At 38.2% G+C, this 18,893-nt stretch overlaps 1 protein-coding gene across 4 annotated transcripts in view; it reads left to right on the forward strand.

Annotated features, from left to right (window-relative positions):
* The window catches only part of NFIA (nuclear factor I A), a 377,477-nt gene that overhangs the window by 322,700 nt on the left and 35,884 nt on the right, over positions 1–18,893 (forward strand). For 3 of the 4 annotated variants that reach the window (XM_030324297.1, XM_030324295.1, XM_030324296.1), the window contains exon 10: positions 16,194–16,285. The exons of the other annotated variant lie outside the window; for it this stretch is intronic. In XM_030324297.1, coding sequence (XP_030180157.1) covers positions 16,194–16,285 — 92 coding nt within the window. The remainder of the gene's footprint in view (positions 1–16,193; positions 16,286–18,893) is intronic. 4 annotated transcript variants of the gene reach the window in all.

An 18,893-nucleotide genomic window follows, 5' to 3' on the forward strand; every position in this document is an offset into this window, starting at 1 on the left:
TCTGGATTCCACGCCATGGATTAAATCAAATGGCTTGTATAGGAAGGTATCTGTCATCTTCTCATGCCCAGCCTCAAGCATTCCTTCAATATTATGTGAAGAAGCGTGGATGGGGTCCTGGCGGATCTAATTCATATGGTTGCATGCCCATCAGAACAGGGTTTAAAGATTTGGGGGGGAAGGAGGATATCAGGAGAGAGAGCCCGAAAGTTTGATATAGGTAATTTAATACTTTTGAACCATATGATTCTAGGAATGTAGGCAAAATAAAATGTTCTACTGGTGGCATAGAAAGGCTTTTATCATCATGACTTGCTTCTGGGCTTTTCTGGGGTTTGCTGAATTCACAAGAATGTGTTGTTTCACAGCAATAGCTCGCCTTACCATCTTCTCCTTTATTGATAAGACAGTTGATAGGCTGGAGGACATGTAATTTATAGCATAGGGGAGCCTTTCCAATTAAAAATCTCAAAGCCCGCTGGTCCACACTGGGAAGACATTTAAGGAACCCCCCCCCCCCCCCCCCCGCCACCACAGGCACACGCACAAACTCCTCTTCCATGCCCTGATTTCTGAACCAATTGGTAAATAAAATACAAGAAAAAATCATAAGGAAGACCAGACTATCACTTCTACTATCAGAGAATTTAGTTGATAACTGTAAGCAAATGTGCTTCCTAATGCTGAACCCCTGAGTTACACAGACCGATCTCTAGTGACTGGCAATGTCTGACCACCACAGGCCTTCCCAAGCGGGGTCTGCCCTCCCGTTTAGAGCTGATAGCTCGGAGGTCCAGATGGCTGCATGTTGCGTACCAGCCCCTGTCTTCCTAAGAGAAAGGAGCAGGACAAGTCATGTCTGGTTTTTACTTCTAAACTCTACAGTCTAGAAAGTAGAAAGTGATCAGAGGGAAAGAGGCCACAAAGATATAGAAGGGAACAAATATCTGAGTAAAACCGCTTCCCCCTCTCTCAGCATGCATCTTGATGACTACCTTCTTTCATTCACTCATTCAGCCTTCATATAGCGAGCACTTATCATGTGCCAAGGACTGTGTTAGCTGCTTGGGATACAGAGATGGTTAATCCTTGCTCTACCGAAATGTAGGATCCTGTGGAAGGAGACAGCTGGCAAATGGGTAGTTCCCAGGAGACAACGCTGGGACAAAGGCTTGGGTTCTACAGGAGCACTTGGGAGGGAGTTTGGTCTAGGCACAGAGTCTTAGCTAAAGATGATTTTGGAGAGGGTGACTTCTATTTAGTAGGGATAATGGTCTCGTATTTTAAATCTGAGGAGGAAGGTAGCACTTTTCTTCAGAAACCAGCCTGGTTGGGGGAGGGGATGTCTAAAATTAGATTACCACTGAATAAAAATTTAGGGCAAAAAATATAGTTTCATAAATTATGTACCTTCTTAGAAATTAAAATCACAGGGTGGTTGGATCCTGTTTATCTTTGCCAGTTTATTAGAGCTCAACTTTAGCAAGAAGAAATATCATGACAAGGTATTAAGTACAGATGTCCGAGATCCCAATAGCATGTTGGAAATTGAGGCTTTTTTCAAAAACACTAATTGTATGACCCAGGATAGCCTTTTCTACCTGGCGTTTGAGATGACTTCCAGTAAGATAAAATTTTCAAAATACAAGTAGGAAATCATGCCAAGGGTCTCCTATATTACCAACTTTTCTGGGCTTCAAACTCCCTTATCTGCTAATGGGAGTATCACTGGCTGCTATACCCACTCTCTTAGGCAGATTGACAGGACAAACTGGGGTGACAGATGTGCTGTGCTGTAGACAGTTAAGAGTCCAAGGCATAATTTTTAATATCATCTTATAATGAAATACAAATGGATGCCAGCCTAAAGCAGAGTATGTATTTTAACCTAATCAGTTGCCTCTGGCATCAAATATTCAACTTTGCAGCTGTGGCCAGAAAAACATGGGTAAGGCAGATTTGGGAAAAAATTTGCCAATGAAATAAATACATTTTAATGGAAGAAATCCTTACTAGTGCCCTAAAACAAAACAGAACAAACAAAACCAGGGGCGTGGGGGTAGAGTTAACAGTTATTTGGAGAAAGATTGATGTACTACTATGTCAGATCTTTTTCTGATACCATAACAAATACGGATAACCCGTAAGAGTCATTCACAATGGATGTGTTCTGTTCCCGCTAACTACCTTTGGTGGGTTTAGATACCTGCTGAGAGAATATTGCTTTTTTCGTTCATTCAATAAATAGTAATTGACCATCACCTATTTGCCAAGTAGTGTTCTAGGTGCTAGGATTGAGCAGGAAATGAAAGAGATTTTAAAAATTCCCTGATCTTGTGGAGCTCAGATTACAGAAGGGAAGAAAGTCAATAAAAATAGTGAGTATAAAAGGTAGGGTGATGTAAGTCGGTTGACTGTCGGCATACGTAGGGGTCAGGAGTGGTGGAGGTAGGGGACGACTGTCAGGGTGGGCAAAGAAGGCCTGTCTGAGAAGGGGACATTTGAGCAAAGAGCTGACGGAAGTGAGAAGATGAGCCATGAGGCCGTAGGGGGAAGAGCTTTTCAAGCAGAAAGAACAGCCAGTACACCTGGCCAGGGTGGTGAGAACAGAATGAGGAAGCAAAAGTAGGAGAAGGCAAGGTCAAAGGTAAGGTGGATGAGTCTGGGAGCTGGGAGTGAGGTAAATAATGTAGGCTCTTGTAGGCCCTTGTAAAGACTTGGGCATTTACTCTGACCAAGACAGGAAGTAGAGAAGTGATAACTACCTAGTTTTCAACAGAAACACTTTGAAGGCTTTGTTGAAAATAGATTGTAGGGGGCAAGAATTAAAGCAGGGAGACCAGTTAAGAGGCTGTTTGTTTGTTTGTTTGTTTTTTTAATCAATATAATGAGTGTCTTCAACCTGCAGCTGCTATTTTAGGCACAAGGGATGAAAAGTGAACAAAACAGTCTCCTTCCCTGTGGACAAACAATAATCAAAGTATAAGTAAATTAGCAACTTAGGGACCATAAGGTCTAATGGAGAAAACTAAAACAGGGAGGGGAGGTGGCACCCTGTTGCAGAATCCAGGAACTAACACGGGGCAGGAGGTGTGGTGAGAATTATTTGAAGGGAGAGCTGATAGGATTTGCTGACACCTTAGATATTGGGTTGAGGGGGGGGAAATGAGAGAAATCAACAATGACTTAGGTTTTTTACCTGGGCCACTGGAAAGGTGGAGTTGCCATGAACTGAGAGGGGAACATTCCAGGAAGAGTCATTCTGGATGAGGAGTAGGGACCAGAGTTTGGTTTGACCAAATTATGTTTGACATGTCTATTAGGTATCTTACCAGTTGGTACAAATTATAGTAGCATGATACCTATGAACTCTCTTTGCAGTTAACTGAGTTTTTCCGTGTGCATCATCCATTAATTGGGAAGGGATTCCTGTTCAAACATGCCATACATTGAATGGATAGTCCTCAGAGTCTTGAGGACAACAGTTGAAGAATAGGAGAAATATCTCATTACATTTGGGTCTATTTGTGATATGATGATTCCAAATGCAGTATTCTTTTTCTTAATTGTATTGTAACATCCAATTTTTATATAATAGGTTAGTACCAAGATCATACTATAAAAATGGACTTATCCAGAAAAGAAATTGCAGATTGGCATCACAGCCTAGAATTATAACAGGGAAAAAAAATGCTTTTGGATTATGATGGAAGATAAAACATGCATATTTTCTTTTTTTTAATTAATTAGGAACCCAAAAACTCAATTTAAGAATGCATAAAAGACTCATAACATTTTTCTCCATGCCTTCTTAGCCATGAACTTTTGGTTTTTTTAAAACTAGAATTCTATTAAAGAAGAAGCATGCAATAACAAGTTTCCTTTATTATTTATTTTTATATCTACAATGAATCTTACATACATTCATTATGCGAATGAGTATGAACCTGTTAACCAAGAATATAACAATAATCTATGATGGGGATGGAAATTTTGCAGTATAATAATTAATGTATGTTCAATACTTTTTGGTTAGCAACACTCTGTACACAAATACGTTATCTTGTTCTGTCTTCCTAAGAGTCCTGGTTGGTCAGGATTTTATAGACAAGGAAGCTGAGATTAAAAAGTGCAGATTACTGGGGCTCCCGGGTGGCTCAGTCAGCTAAGCATCTGCCTCTTGGTTTCGGCTCAGGTCACAATCTCTCAGTTTCATGATTTTGAGCCCCACCCCTCCACCCAGCCTTGGACTCTGCTAGCACCGTAGAGCATGTTTGGGATTCTCAATCTCTCTCTCTCTCTCTCTCTCTCTCTCTCTCTCTCTGCCCCTCCCCCACTTGTGCTGCCTTGGTCTCTCTCAAAATAAATAAATAAACTTAAAAAAACAAGAAAAAGTGCATATTACTTTCCCAAGCTCATACTCCCATAGTCACCCAGACTGGACTCAAATTCAGGCCTTCCTATGCTCTTTCTACTATCTCATACATACCTCGTACAAATTACAGAGCAATATGACATGATTTCTGGTTGCTATTAAGCCACAACTGCCTGCTTATCTGAAATTAATCACAGCACAACAAAGTATTGAGCTTTTTACTCATGTGCCACGCACCTTAAAAGTATTTTTGTATGTGTTGTCTTCTCTTAATTTTCACAATAATCCTATGAAGTAAATACTTCTGTTACCCTAATTAAGGGTTTCTTAGCCAGGTATAGCGGCGTTATGATTCACACCCAGCCACCTTGACCCTGTGGTTCATACGCTTGGCCATAGCATCCTATGGGGTATCTTTGCATTAGCCCAAAGCTTCTGTGTTTTTTTGCAGTGAAAACCCTATGGGAAAAATATAGAAGATGTTAGTTGGCCATTTATACTGCAGTATGAATTGGTCTCTTGTTTCTGAGAGTAACTCTTGTTATCAGGGAAAGGAAGAGAGCAGAAGATTTGGAAGGAGATCAAACAAAAACAGCAAAAAGACGAAAAATAGGAGATGTTGATCAAGGCAGATTTCCTTTATTCTCCACGACTCCCGAGAACTTGGACTGTTGATGAGTGCTTTGAAGAATTATTTTCCGAGTTACCACCCAAATAATGACCCCTCTCCTTTTCACCAACACTTTTCCTTAAAATGTATAACATACTGTTGTAATCAATAATTGGATTCAGAACAAGCTAGTGAATGATATGTCATATTTTCACAATTTTTAGGTGACATAGGACTGTTTCCTCTTTCAGAGAAAACCAATGGATAATTGCAAGAGAAAATGGGGGAAAAATAAGTTAGTGGCTTCCTTTCACAAAACACTTTTTCATTAGTGACGCCTGAACTATTCCATTATTCTTTTCCTTTAAATTTTTTAAATTACATTCAATAAAATCCATTCTTTGCTGGAAACTTCCACAAGTTTTTATAATATCATAGATTCTTGCAACCAATTCTACAGATAGGATAGAGAACAATCCCAAAACTTCCTTATTTTTCTTACCTACTTTTAATTTAATGTCTGAGGTTATTTAGTGCCAGGGAACTTGATTGCAATCCATTTCCACATTGGTATCATTTTTTGTTTCGTTTTGTTTTGTTTTTCCACATTGGTTTTAATTTCTCTACCAGTTCTGCTGCTATCTCCATTACATTTGAATTTTTTATATTCTTCTGAATTAGGAAGAGACCTATATAATATGCAATATTTTAATATTTGACGATAGTGGCATTTCATATGAGAGGAAGGAGAGTATTATTCAATAAAGTTACCCAGACAACTGGGTAACTTGTCCAGGAAAAAAAATAAATTCCTTACACCAAAATAAATTCTAGCTGGAGGAAAAAACCAAACATACAAAGGTTAAGCCTTAAGTGCCACATGAAAATATAGAACAATTTTTAAAATAATATTGGAGGTGGGAAGGCCTTTCTAAATAACACACACAAATAAAACCCAGAATCCATGAAAGGAAAGACTGATAAATTCTACTTTAAGAGTATCAAAAATTTATGCATGGAAAAAAATAACAAAAAGACAAAAATGAAAGTGGGAAAAATATTTGCCACACATGTGACAGAGGGTTAAATTATATAAACACCAATAGTCCAATAGAAAGACCAAGAAACGGTATAAACATAGAGAAATGGAAAACGTTTGAAAGATGGCTCATTCATGTAGCATAAGAACAATACAAATTAAGACTTGGGTGGTATTTCTACCTGTCAGATAAGCAAAGATCAAAAAGTATCTTCCACAGTCTTGGCAAGTGTGTGGAAGATAGGCAGTCTTTTGCACTGTTAGAGGACTGTAAATTGGTTCAACCACTTCAGAAGACAATTAAATTTTTCATGCATATGAAACTATATATGAGTCATACATGTCTTTACATACATAAATGTTAAATGTAAGTGACATAGTTGGACATGAACACAGATGTATAAGTATTCATTGCAACATTGATTATAATAGAAGATTAGTAATAACCTAAATATCTACAAACATTATATACATTAGGAACCCTTTAAAAACAAAGAGACAAATCTATATGAATTCATGGAATAATCTTGGGGTTGTGTTAAGTCAGCAAAGGAGAATGCTAAGAAGTGTGTACAGAATACTACCATAGAGGGAGGAGATGTATATACACATTTGCTTGTGTGTTGAAAGACAGAAACTGGTTTGTCATAGGATAGCTCTTTGGTACCTTATCCAAAGAGAATGATATTACTGAGTTTTTAATCCCCCTTTTATAGCAAATATGATTGTTTTTTTATTTTCAAAAATATTTGTCTAATGATCCAGAAATTCTTCTTTCTACCTTAATCACTACAGTGACCAAAACTCAGGGTGGGGAGGGGTATCCCATAAAAATCTTGGCAATTTTTATACATCTAGATTTTAGCTATATTAACCGGCACTTTGGGTATGATAGCAAAAAATGTGTGATCTTTCTGGTGAAGGGATTCTTTTTCCCTCACCTATAGCAAGGAGTTAAGTGTAAGGTTAGCATTTGCATTCTCCATTGCCATTATTTGGCCACTATTTCTAGTTTAGGAACCCATTGAATACAAATGGGCACATACTATCTTAAATCATAATTTTTCATAAATGCTTTTTGCAAAATATCCCTATTCTGTGTACAGTGTAATTTTACCATTTTTAAATATGCAAAGGAAAAATAACTGTTGGAAAGCAGCAGGTGCTTTGATAGGTATTTTCATAAGCATTACCTTAGTTTCATTTGATTATGATTATAAATCTGCAAAATCGGGATTGTTAGTCCTCTTTTTAAAAAGAGGAAACTGAGATGAAGCTGGGCTTCAAACTCAGGTCTGTTGGACTCTGATGCTTTGTACTTACCCTACGCGGATATATACCTTGTTTAGAGATAAAATACTGTACCTACATCTGTCCTCTGAAAACCCTAAGACACTCCATAAGGAACTTTTATATTATTACAAGAATAACAGACTCTTGCATACACTGAATTGGTGAAAAGTCAAGGAACAAGAGTGGAGTAAGAGATGGACGTTGTCAACAAAGAGTGACCAGAGAGAACAGGCAATAGGTCGTTCCCTTCATTTAGGTTTTCATAACCCGTTCAAGTCTTGCTTTTGCCTCAGCTTTTTACTTTTTCAGATGACAGAAATGACAAATGCGTTTTAAGAAACTCTTCAGAAAATTAATATATATGGTAGCATATAAATAAAAATAAAATTATATTCTCCTATAATCAACTACTATTAACATTTTGGTGCATTTTCTCCTTAATGCATGTTGATGTGTGTATTTGTATGTAGATGTACACACACATACATAAGATGATTGCTACCATGCTGAATATAATATTCTGTATGCTATTTTCTTAATTAGTATTTTACACCTTTTCTTATTTCATAAAAAAATTAGAAAATGTGATTTTAAACAATTTGTACTTATTCCTCTGCTCTAGAACATTAACTTTTGTCCCAATCTATGAAATAGGTTCCTGCATATTTTTGAAAATACGTTTTGTCCCCAACTTTAATAATTTCATTAGGATAGATTGCTAGAATTGGAATTACTAGTACCAACAGTGTGACTATTCATTTTGGTATACATCACCAATCAGCTGGGTTGTGCCGATTTATAAGTTACTTATGAGTCTGATCATAACATTAACCCTTGATTGGATTTTTTATTTTAAGTGTTAGAAGGCAGATGTCTCAGAGTGTAATACCCTTAATCAGATATTGGAATCAATAGTCCCCTATTGGATGCCTTTGGCATTTTTCTTCAATCCTTTTAATATTAAGTATAATGGAATTTGGGAGATTTCCCATCTTGCTGGCTAAGCCTGTCTTAGGGATTACTTTCTGAATGGCTTCTGTAGAAAATGTAACCCATTAGATATACGCAGAGGGATGACGCCTTAAAGGGCCATGCCTATGTGAGTAAATGTTATTTATTATGCTGGAGTCTTTATATGTAGGAGCTGAGAGAGGTTAATTGGCTTGCCAAGATCACATTTCAAGTAAGAGATTGAATGGATTCAATCCAGGATTTTCTGGATCTAAAATTCATTTTCTACCTACCTTGCACTGCTGGAAAAACAAAAGTGTTACTTGGGTTTTCAGGTTCTGTTTATGTTTATTTAAGATTAAAAATTACTGGACATTATTTAAAAATCATTTACAATGCCGTTCTTCAGAGATAACCGCTTTCTGTGCTTATCTCCCAGTCATTTTCTGTGCATATTTTAAACATAATTGATCATGATATATGTGTGTGTGCATATGTGTGTCTATATGTATACATATACCATTTGGTAAACCAGTTTTATTCATTTTATCTCCTATTATAAACATGTCATGATGCCATTATTATTTTAAAATGTGTTTAATGACTGCAAAATACTTCAACATATGAGTGAAGCACTAACATATAAGGTGGTTCCAATTTGTTCCTCTTTATAAGTAATACTGTAATGAACATCTTTATCTGTACCTTTAAGTATTTTTTGAGGATAAATTCCCAGAAGTAGGTTTCCAGAGTTACACTGCCTTTGGAGAGGCTGCAGAAGCCTTTCAAAAGGGAGCAATCCAATATATTGATCTAAGTTTCTTTTTTTAGTTAAACCCCAGTTGAATCCAGTTTATTCCCTATGGCTATTTAATATAACTTTCACCTGTGCCTCCTCATGTACATTGTTGCTTCAGATCAATATATATGTTCTATCAATTGGACAGCACACAGCGTATACATAAAAATAAATGACAGTTTTCGAATTTAGATTAGCCACCAGAAGTAAATTTAAATTAACTGAAACAAGTCTGTATTCTTATCTTTTACAGCTATTATGAAAAACAGTGTTCTAGGCAGCTTAAATAGACTGCATATAAGAAATAGTATAAAGCGCCTGCTTATGACACAGATTTGGGTAGCAGAAGGTCAAAGCGTCTCCGGTTTACGTGTTCTGATCCCCTTCTGTCTGTGTGAACACATGAATGGTCTTATACCTTCCTTTCTGCATATTTTACCCCAAATCATGATGTAGCTAGAGCCCCTGCCTCCCTGTGAGGATCCTTAATACAAATAGAAATGCCAGCAGAGCAAAACCATCTGGCTAAATTGCTTCTTCTCAAGATTTTTGTGAACTACTGGCACATTAGACATGTCATGCAAATTGTTCCCATACATGTTAAGTAATGCTAATATATTAAAGTTCGAATTCATTAGCTTTTCAGGAACAAAGATTATGGGTGTGTTGTTCTGTAATAATTTACTAGCAATAAGTAGGTTTTAATTTCATGCCCTGAGGGCTGTGTCTTTTTGTTGTTGTTGTTGGTAACTTGTTTGTGCAGACAAAAGATTTACAGAGATAATAGAAGGAGGTAACTGCACAGATGTGATCAAAATACTGGAAATTCAGTGTGGTTATCTTCTAGATTCCAAACATCTGGATGACAACTACAATATCCAGCCAATCATGTGGGAATTTCTAAATCTCTGAATACTGGATCATGTGTAGGAAAAGCTGTATGTGTTTCCTGGGCTATATAATGATATGAATAATGCTAACCCAGGCCCTGTAAAGTTGTCGATACCAATAGATTTCTTTAAAGGAAAAACACTCCAATATCCTCCAGCATTTCTTTGTGACCTTGCAAGAAATAGTGCTGTTCAAGTTCCTAAATGAGTTAAACTGTAATGGGTTTCATTTAGAAATTAGCCAATCTATTTCCTGATAGTTACTGCATTTTTTTTTTTTTAAGAAATGAAAGTTTTCTCACGGGGCTTCTCATTTTTTTTTTAAATAATGTAATAGTGCAGTTAAGATTCTAGAAACTATTTCAATTAGGTGCTTAATCATCTCACTGTTTCAAGTTTGCCACTGAACGCTGTCTCATGCACTTTTTCTTCACTGTCAGGTGTCACTGATAAACATTTAATAAAATTGCAACTTGAATACACAGGGATCTGTTCAAGTCTGCATTCCTGAACTTGCTTTGATTACCTCTGTCCAATAACGAGCACATTCCTGGGCAGGTGGTAGAGTCACATTAAAGTCTATGAAATTGAATTTTTGACTAGGTATTTTTTTGGAGGGAAATCCCCACATGTGAGTATGTCTGAGTTTCTGAAAACGAGGGCACATGTGACGTGCCTATTAATATTTGAGATATGAAGGGAAAAGTTTAGAGTGTGGGGAGGTCAAGCAATCTTAGTGGTGTTCAGAATGGGAAGTTGATAACTTCGTTCATTTTATGAATTATTTATTCTTCTTAAAAGAAAAACAATTTCAATGGACTTTTTCCCCTCCGTTTTCAAATAGTTCAGGTTTCTGATTCTTAACATGTTACCTTCCTGAGCTGAATGGCAAAACGTGGTTTGCACCGTCCTGTCTTTTCTCCTTTCCCTCTGTGATTGATCCTCGGATTCCTGCCTCCAGTTCCTGCTTCCACGCCTCTGCCCGTGCTGCTTCCTGTGGGACCCTCTCCCCCATCCATCTGAACCTGTCAGCCAATGCCATCTTTTACAGCATGTCGCAAAAGCCATCCCTATTTCCTCTGCACGGCTTTTCCTGTGTGTCCCTTTTCTGTCCTTTAACATCTCACCGAGTTTTATTTGTATCACCTTTAATACCATATTTTCATTTTCTACACTCCTCTCTCACCACTAGACGCTAGCATTCTCAGATAGCACTGTGTCTTGCTCACCTTTGGCTCTCCCATAGTGCTCAGTACAGAGCCTGGCACAGAGCAGGTGTTCATGAGAGACAGACAGAGAGACAGAGAGACAGATGGAGAGAGAGAATGAATATGAATATTTAAATATATTAAAATATCTCTCTTTGAGGCACTCTAGAGGTTAGACTTGGTAGAGTTTAAGGGAATGAAAAAGGGGATGTTCACTCCTTCTGTAGAGTTGGAGTCTGATGAAACAGAACCCAGATCTCTCTGCAAACTCCGTGTCAGTTTGTAGGCCAGGCTACCAAGGTTTAGGGGACTTCATTGCTTCCTGTGTGTGGAGGCAAATACAGAGCCTCAAAGCTCACCAGGTCTCTTACATTCTCTTTTCTGCCAACGTGCCTCACTGTATCACTTCCCCCTAGTCAGGGCAGGGGGGCTGGCCATCGCTCCCCTCAGGCAGTTCAGCTAGAGGGGAATCAGCCCCTCAGCCTCCCTGTGGGCACTCCCTGTGGGCACTCCCTCCCTGTGGGAGTCCTGATGGGGCTTCAACCAAAAGGCAGCTCTCCCTTTACACTCACTCCCCGCAAAGACATCTGTCTAAATGTTCTCCCTTTTCGCCCTTTTCAGTGATTACACATATTTTAGTGGTTGCTAAATTTGAACTAGACCTTGATTCTGTCTGCCTCCTTTTAATTTTCTCGTTTGTCAGATTTGGGTGATTTTAATGATACAGTTTTTAACTTAAGGAAATGTCAACTGACAATGGTACAAATATTTTAATATCTTTTTCTTCGGTCATATTTTTCCCCCCAAAACAAGGAAGGCTCCGAGCATCTTTGTTCAAGACAGTTTGACCACCTTGTTAACACCGTGGTCAGATTTGATTTTATAGGTGAAGGCCATTGCAGACTCAAAATGGATTTATGTGGAAATATCATGATTTCTTTATCCGGACACATCCCTTACATCTTCATGTTGAGAAAAAGAAACAAAACAAAACAAAGCCTTACACCTTGGGAACAATAAACGTAGGAATTCTTTTAGGCTTGCAGGCAGTCCGTTACATCATTTCTGAAGACAGAAAGGCTAAGTTCTCCCAGGGAACACCTACCTGCACAGTGGTAAAGAGCAGATTTAAAGGGCAATCTCTGCCACTGTCCTGCCCACTGCCTCATGCCCGCCTCATGGTCCCCGCTAGAGATAGATTCTGGCATCCTCAAGAGGCCTTGTAAAAGTATTACTTATAAAGAATGAACAGTTCTTGAGCCATCCTTCCAACTGACCATACTAAGACAGGATTTGCACTAAGTGAAGGATTATATAATTAGCAACGTGTATGTAAGTGGGTAACACAGAAGAATGGGATTTTCTGGATATGGGATCAAATTCTGGTCTAGGATTTTGATACTTATCACTATGGCTAAGGCCAAAGTAAGACTATTGGATAATGGGAAGAAATACAGTAGAAAGAAGAAAAATATGATCTTATTAGTGCCAATAAAATGGTGAAAGCTTCTAATAGGAATGTTCATCCATAACATTAGGAAAATAGTCCATGATGATACTGCTCATGTGGGTAAGAAGACTTGCTTAAAAAAAAAAAAAAGCAAAAACAACAACAACAACAACAACAACAAACAAACAAAGCTTCTGCTTCAGAAGCAAGTAATCAATAATTTGATTTCTAATAGTCATCTTTGCCATGAGGACTTTTACAATGAGATTATATAAGCAAATTGATTTCCCTTTCCTGATTGACTTTATCAGAAAATTGTCAAATGCCCCTGAATCATCCCTCCAGAATCCTCAAAAAAATGCCTATAATAATCTTCCCAGAAAATTATTTTCTGGATTTCATGATTTCCTGAAGCTCTTTCTGCAGCATTTGATTATTGCTGCTGTAAATAATGCCAGAATTATAATTAAGAAAGATATGAATGTGATATAATAGCATAATAAATACAGTTGTATATAATTAATTACCACATTGCCCCCTTTACTTGATTTTATATTCGTGTTGAAAGCTCTTAACTATGCATGTATAATTGATTTGCTATGGTATATGTGGTTGTTTTAATAAAAAGTTGCAATTGAGGTTTTTATTCAATAGTATAACTCCCTTATTCCACTTTTTCTTTGGAAAAATCAAATTTAACTAATGTCACCTCATTTCTGGAACTACATCCTGTTGTAGGTGAACACGCTGGCTATTGTAACTACCATAATGGAAGATGAGTCAGACTTTCTATCTTCCTTCCCTTGTTTTCCCTGTGTCCTTGAGTTTTCCCAGAAGCTACATTTCTATAGAATAAATTTCCCTGGGCACCATTTCTTCCATTTGATGACTTGGGTACTCAGAGATTCCCAGGTTTTTGTTGTTGTAATATCCTTTTTTTTTTTTTTTTCCTTTTCTTTTCTTCTCTTTTCTTTTCCTTTTCTTTTTTTTTTTTTTTTTTTTTTTTTTTAATGCTAACACACTACCACCTCTCTCACTGTTGCTCTTGTTTTAAAGACCAGACTAAACTTTGAAACAGTTTTAGGATGCCTATGAAAGCATTAAAGGCCTTCTGGGATATTTTGAAATTGAGAATTCAAAGTTGGTCTCTATGCCTGAAGAAGAAAAAATAGCCAGTTGTTAGCAGTTTTGAGTGGCTAAATTATTTGTATGCTAAACCTTCCAAATGGCACCATTTAGGTCTGGCAAACAATAGAGAATGGAATGGAGTGCAAGCCTTTCCGGGTTTAGTAAAAGCAAACAAACAAACAAACAAAACATGAATCCTGGGATCAGTCAGCGTGCTTGTTTCTGAGGTCACCAGTGCGGCAAAAGCATCGTAGGAAATCCTGTGGTGTGTCTGTTGTGACCAGTGCAGACCCGCACACACAGTTCTCTAGGATTCAGATCTCTGCATCTGTCATCAATCACTTAGTCTCGTACCGTTTGCATACTCCTCATACCTTTATTGTTCCTTCTCACCCTCCCATTCTATTCACGTGTGAAGGAACACTCCCCCCCGCCCCCCCCCACCAACCACTGAGAGGTTTGACAGGTTATTTCATCTACTAGCTTCCTCCTTATCTCTCCCACATCCTCTTTATGCCCTAGGAGCAGGTAAATTCACTACCAGGTAATTATAGTCCATCATTTTCAATAATAATTTTCTGTGGAAACTTCTTAAACCATCTCGAAGCAAAGCAATAGGCTGAATAAAGCAATTAACAAAAATTCTTTTACTGAACTTTTAAAAACTTAAATTTCTGCCATACCAGTGAGTGAGAGGTACATACAGAAAGGCTACATCGACAGGTATTTTTCCATTGTGTTCAATTTAGTCTGGGCTGGGAAGGAAATCAGTAGATTCACATGAGTAGACAGTATAACACATCATGCATCTAGATTGTTTTATATAAAGCTATTACCGGACAAATCCTTCTAAAACAAATACTACAACAAAACTTTCTTATTACTAGACATCAGAGGATTCTCATGTCCATCCACTGTTCCATGCTGGTTTAACACAGCCACACCATGTGACCATCACAGATCGGTGGGGGTGACTTAGCTCTTACCAAAGATGACCAACAGGACTTGGGCCAAACTGGTGGAAATTTTATCTTTAGATATCTTTTGTGCTTCACAAAAGAAACAAGAAGTCCAAGCGGTTTTCTGTAAAACAGAAAATCAAAAACAAAGCGGATGATGCCAAAAAGGAAAAAAGAAATCTGGCAAAGGGATTTGGTATGATTCCCTCAGTTATCTGTGCTTTTTCAAAATTGAAGACCCTTTTCATCTTGTAGATGGTGTGTGTCTAGAGTTCGTTCGAAAAATTTGGCCCCTTCTACAAGCGTTGTTAACAGATTTGAAATGAAGCAAGAGTCTATCTAAAAGTTCTAGTACAAAGAAAGAATGCGAATAAATATCGGGAGTTTGTGATAGAGAAGGGTATTGCAGGACACCAAAGGACCAAATGCACATTTGGATTTATAAGCCAACAAAACACCAAAGCCACTGAGTTTTTTTCTCACTAAACTAGAGTGAAGCTCTCAAATATAAATGTAAAACCCAAAATATATATACAGTTCTGTATATATAAAAACCAACAACAAAACTTTACTGTGAAAGGATAGGAAACTGAAGTGTGGTTGCAGGGTGATAGCTTGGTTTACACAGGATCTTGATAATTTGTACCTTTAACAGAAAGGTTCTAGGCTCAGAAGACTAGATGTTAATGTTTTTTAAATATTTATTTATATTTGAGAGGGGGGAGGGCAGAGAGAGAGGGAGACACAGAATCCAAAGCATGTTCTAGGCTCTGAGCTGTCAACATAGAGCCCAACACAGGGCTCAAACCCACGAGCTGTGAGATCATGACCTGAGCTGAAGTCGGACACTTAACCGACTGAGCTACTCAGGCACCCCCAAATATTAATATTTTAAGCACATTTCGTGCATCATAGAGATTCTAGACACTCTCCTGGGACCTATAAAGACAGCTGGTTCTAAATGGTTTTCCACCTCCTTTCTGGAGAACCCATTAATTTCTTCTATAAAGACTCCTCTTCAGTATTTAGCTATAGAGGCACAGGAATGTCTCATGATTTTGGGGAATGCAGTAGTGTGAAAAGCAAGGTTGTAAAATGAACTGCTTTCCTCCCCCTTTCTACCTAATTTCTCTCTCCCTGTGCTGTAAGGGCTAGGATATCTCTTTCTGATTCCTGAGCTCATGTTTAACTCAGAAAGTATAGTTTGCAAAAATGTCCTGCATGTTCTAATTTGTATGACGGAAGGAGAAAAGAACTCATCTGAGCACCAATTTGACATCGTTTTACTCCAACAGTCTTTAGAAGCCAACACCCCTTCCCTTTTATGACTGTCTCAAATGCCCTTGCTAGCCAGATCCCTTTTGCTAGCTACAGTGTTTGCACATTTCCTTGTTAATCAGCTGCGTAGGCTCAGAGACTGTGTGTTTTGGTGTTGTTTGTGTGTGCAATCTCGTGCTGCTTCCTGAACGCATGTGTCCCTTCCCTTCACAGCCTACTCGACACCCAGCACCTCCCCCGCAAACCGATTCGTCAGTGTTGGACCACGGGATCCAAGCTTTGTAAATATCCCTCAACAGACACAGGTGGGCCGCTCTCATCTTTTCTGTATGTGGTGCAGCTTGTTTTATTCATCAGGTGCATTGTAATTCGTCTTTTGGCACAACAGGCTGCATTTCCCAGCCCCTGTTTGGTCCCCTTTCCTCCTGACCCCAACCTTCCTGGCCCTACAGCCACATTTCCCTGTGTTCTCAGAAATCGTGGAAAACGCTGTCTGCGATTTTTCGTTTCTCGTATCGAGAGGGTAGAAGAGGAAGGCTTCTGTGCCAGAACTCCTTTTGCGGTGGCGAGAAAGGTTTCCCAGTGCTAGCTAGCGTGTGTTTCCTTGTCTAGGAATTCTGGTCTCTCTGCATGCAAGCAGATGGAAGTATACCTCTACCCGGAAAAGTCCACTCTGGTTGCTGTTAAAATCAGAGTGCATCCAGGGAATGGGGGAACCAGCCACTCTTCTGTATTCACTATAGGGTCCCCAGGAACCTGGCAAACTTTCTGAAAAAAGAAAAGAAAAGAGAGGGTTTCTGAGTAGTCCTATTAAGTTGCTGGTGTTGGTGCAGAAATAGGTGATATTTGTTACTGGTTACGCTGGCCACTAGAGAGCAAGGTGCAGCGGGGTGGGAGGGGACATATGCGACTATAATGTCATATGTTGAGGTAGGTGATTGAGAAAAGAGTGTACGACGACATCTAGAGCTTGTTTTTCAGTAGACAGTTGTGTTTTGTCCTAGTACAGGTCAAGGAGAAGAAATCCCTTTTAAAAGTTTTGAAATGGCTGCTGTTCATTAAGAAACAGTGAGAGACTTTTGGAGTTCAAAGGTAGTAGATGTAGAAATATTTGAAGTTTGTGAAATAGAATTAGATTAAAGTTTGGAAAGGAACTACTCTCTGATTTCCTAATTAGAATGGAACTATATACTATCATAATTGACATAAAGTATGTTCTTTGTGAGGTTCTCAGCATGTTGTTTGAAAAAATTCCCTGGGATATTTTGTGCATATGCCTGGGTGTGTAATCTCCAGATGCCAAATTTGTAACTACTCATCTTTGTTTATAAGAATATGACCAGATGCTTATCAACGGGATAGATTTGCCTTCCTAGGTCCATTTGCTCACTCTGTAAAGGATTTTAGTTTATTGCTGTGTCGACAGTGCAGGTGAAACTACATTGCATCTGAAGCCTTCCTTACGCCAAAGCGGGGTCACAGAAAGTACAGCCTCAGAGGAGGCAGCTGGGAGGGGAAGGGGAGCAAAAAGGGGAGGCAGCAGGTTAACTCTTGAATTTCCCACTTCTGCTGTACCTCCTGAAGCGGGCATATCCTTGGCTTCTGGGATTAACATCTACTCTGGACCTGCCATAAAATTGTTCCGGTTTATTGCTTATTTTCCTACACCTTCAAATGCTTAACTGGTGAATTGGAAGTTGAACAATTACCTCAGATGCATTAAAATTTGATTTTGTACTTTTGGCTCATGTGTTCAAGTTCAGTGGGAGGGGGTAACCGGGGACAGTGGCTCTATATTGAATGATTGCTTTTCTTGAAGCCCCAGAGTGCTTGGGTTACTTCATTAAGAACCTCAAATATGCAGTTTGGAGATGTCCTGTTTGTACTTTACATAGTATTTTTTTATACAGTCTGTGATTCATAGCACTGAAATGGTACCCTGTGTTCCTTTCAATTTGTTTCTCTATAATCAAAACGTGTTATATTCCAAAAGGCTTTGTTTCACAAATGCCTTATTTAACCCAGAAACTGAGTCTTCATGATGTTGACCACAAAAATTCAATTCTTAAAAATCCAGATTCTCCACGCATCTGGATGAATGATGTCATTTAGACCCAATTTTGGCATCTGGAACTGAATTTTTTTTGGTGTCTGTTAAATATTTGGCATCATAGGGACAACAGCTTAAATGTTTCTTACCACAGTTACACCTGCCACATTCATCTTGAAGAAAACCATCCCAATTGTCTTATGAGAAACTGTACTAATGGAGTTGTCATTTAAAAAAAAAATGTGTGTATATATCCTAAGGTAAAAATGATATGCTCAAAATCTTTTTTAAATTTTTATTTATTTATTTATTTATTTATTTATTTATTTATTTATTTTGAGAGAGAGAGAGAGAGAGAGAGAGAGTGCAAGCAGAGGAGGGGCAGAGAGAGAGGGAGAAAGAATCCCAAACAGGTTCCTAGCTGTCAGTGCAGAACCCAGCCCGATGCAGAGCTCAAACTCACAAACTGTGAGATCGTGATCTGAGCCAAAACCAAGGGTCGCTTGGTTTAACTGACTGAGCCACCCAGGTGCCCCTATGCTCAAAATCTTTTAATTTTAAGGAGTATATGTTAACTCTTTAAAAAAAAAAAAAGGAACTACTTTCCGGAACCATTTAAAGTGTTAGACATGTATAGATGTAGATAAAAATGGTCATGTTCTTAAAAAATAATCTCCTTTTTGAGAAGACATTAGTTCAGAAGTGAGTCTGGTTTTTCTTTTTTTACAGGAATTTTTTAAGACCTAATTTGAACATGACCTGCAGATTAGTAATTTTCTACACAAGCTTGCATTTTTTTCTACCTTTGATGCTTTTGTTGATGAGGCATGAAATGTGTATTAACTGAATTATAGAAAAGTTTT

This window comes from Lynx canadensis, chromosome C1 (assembly GCF_007474595.2).
Source record: "Lynx canadensis isolate LIC74 chromosome C1, mLynCan4.pri.v2, whole genome shotgun sequence".
NCBI classification, from domain to species: Eukaryota; Metazoa; Chordata; class Mammalia; order Carnivora; family Felidae; genus Lynx; species Lynx canadensis.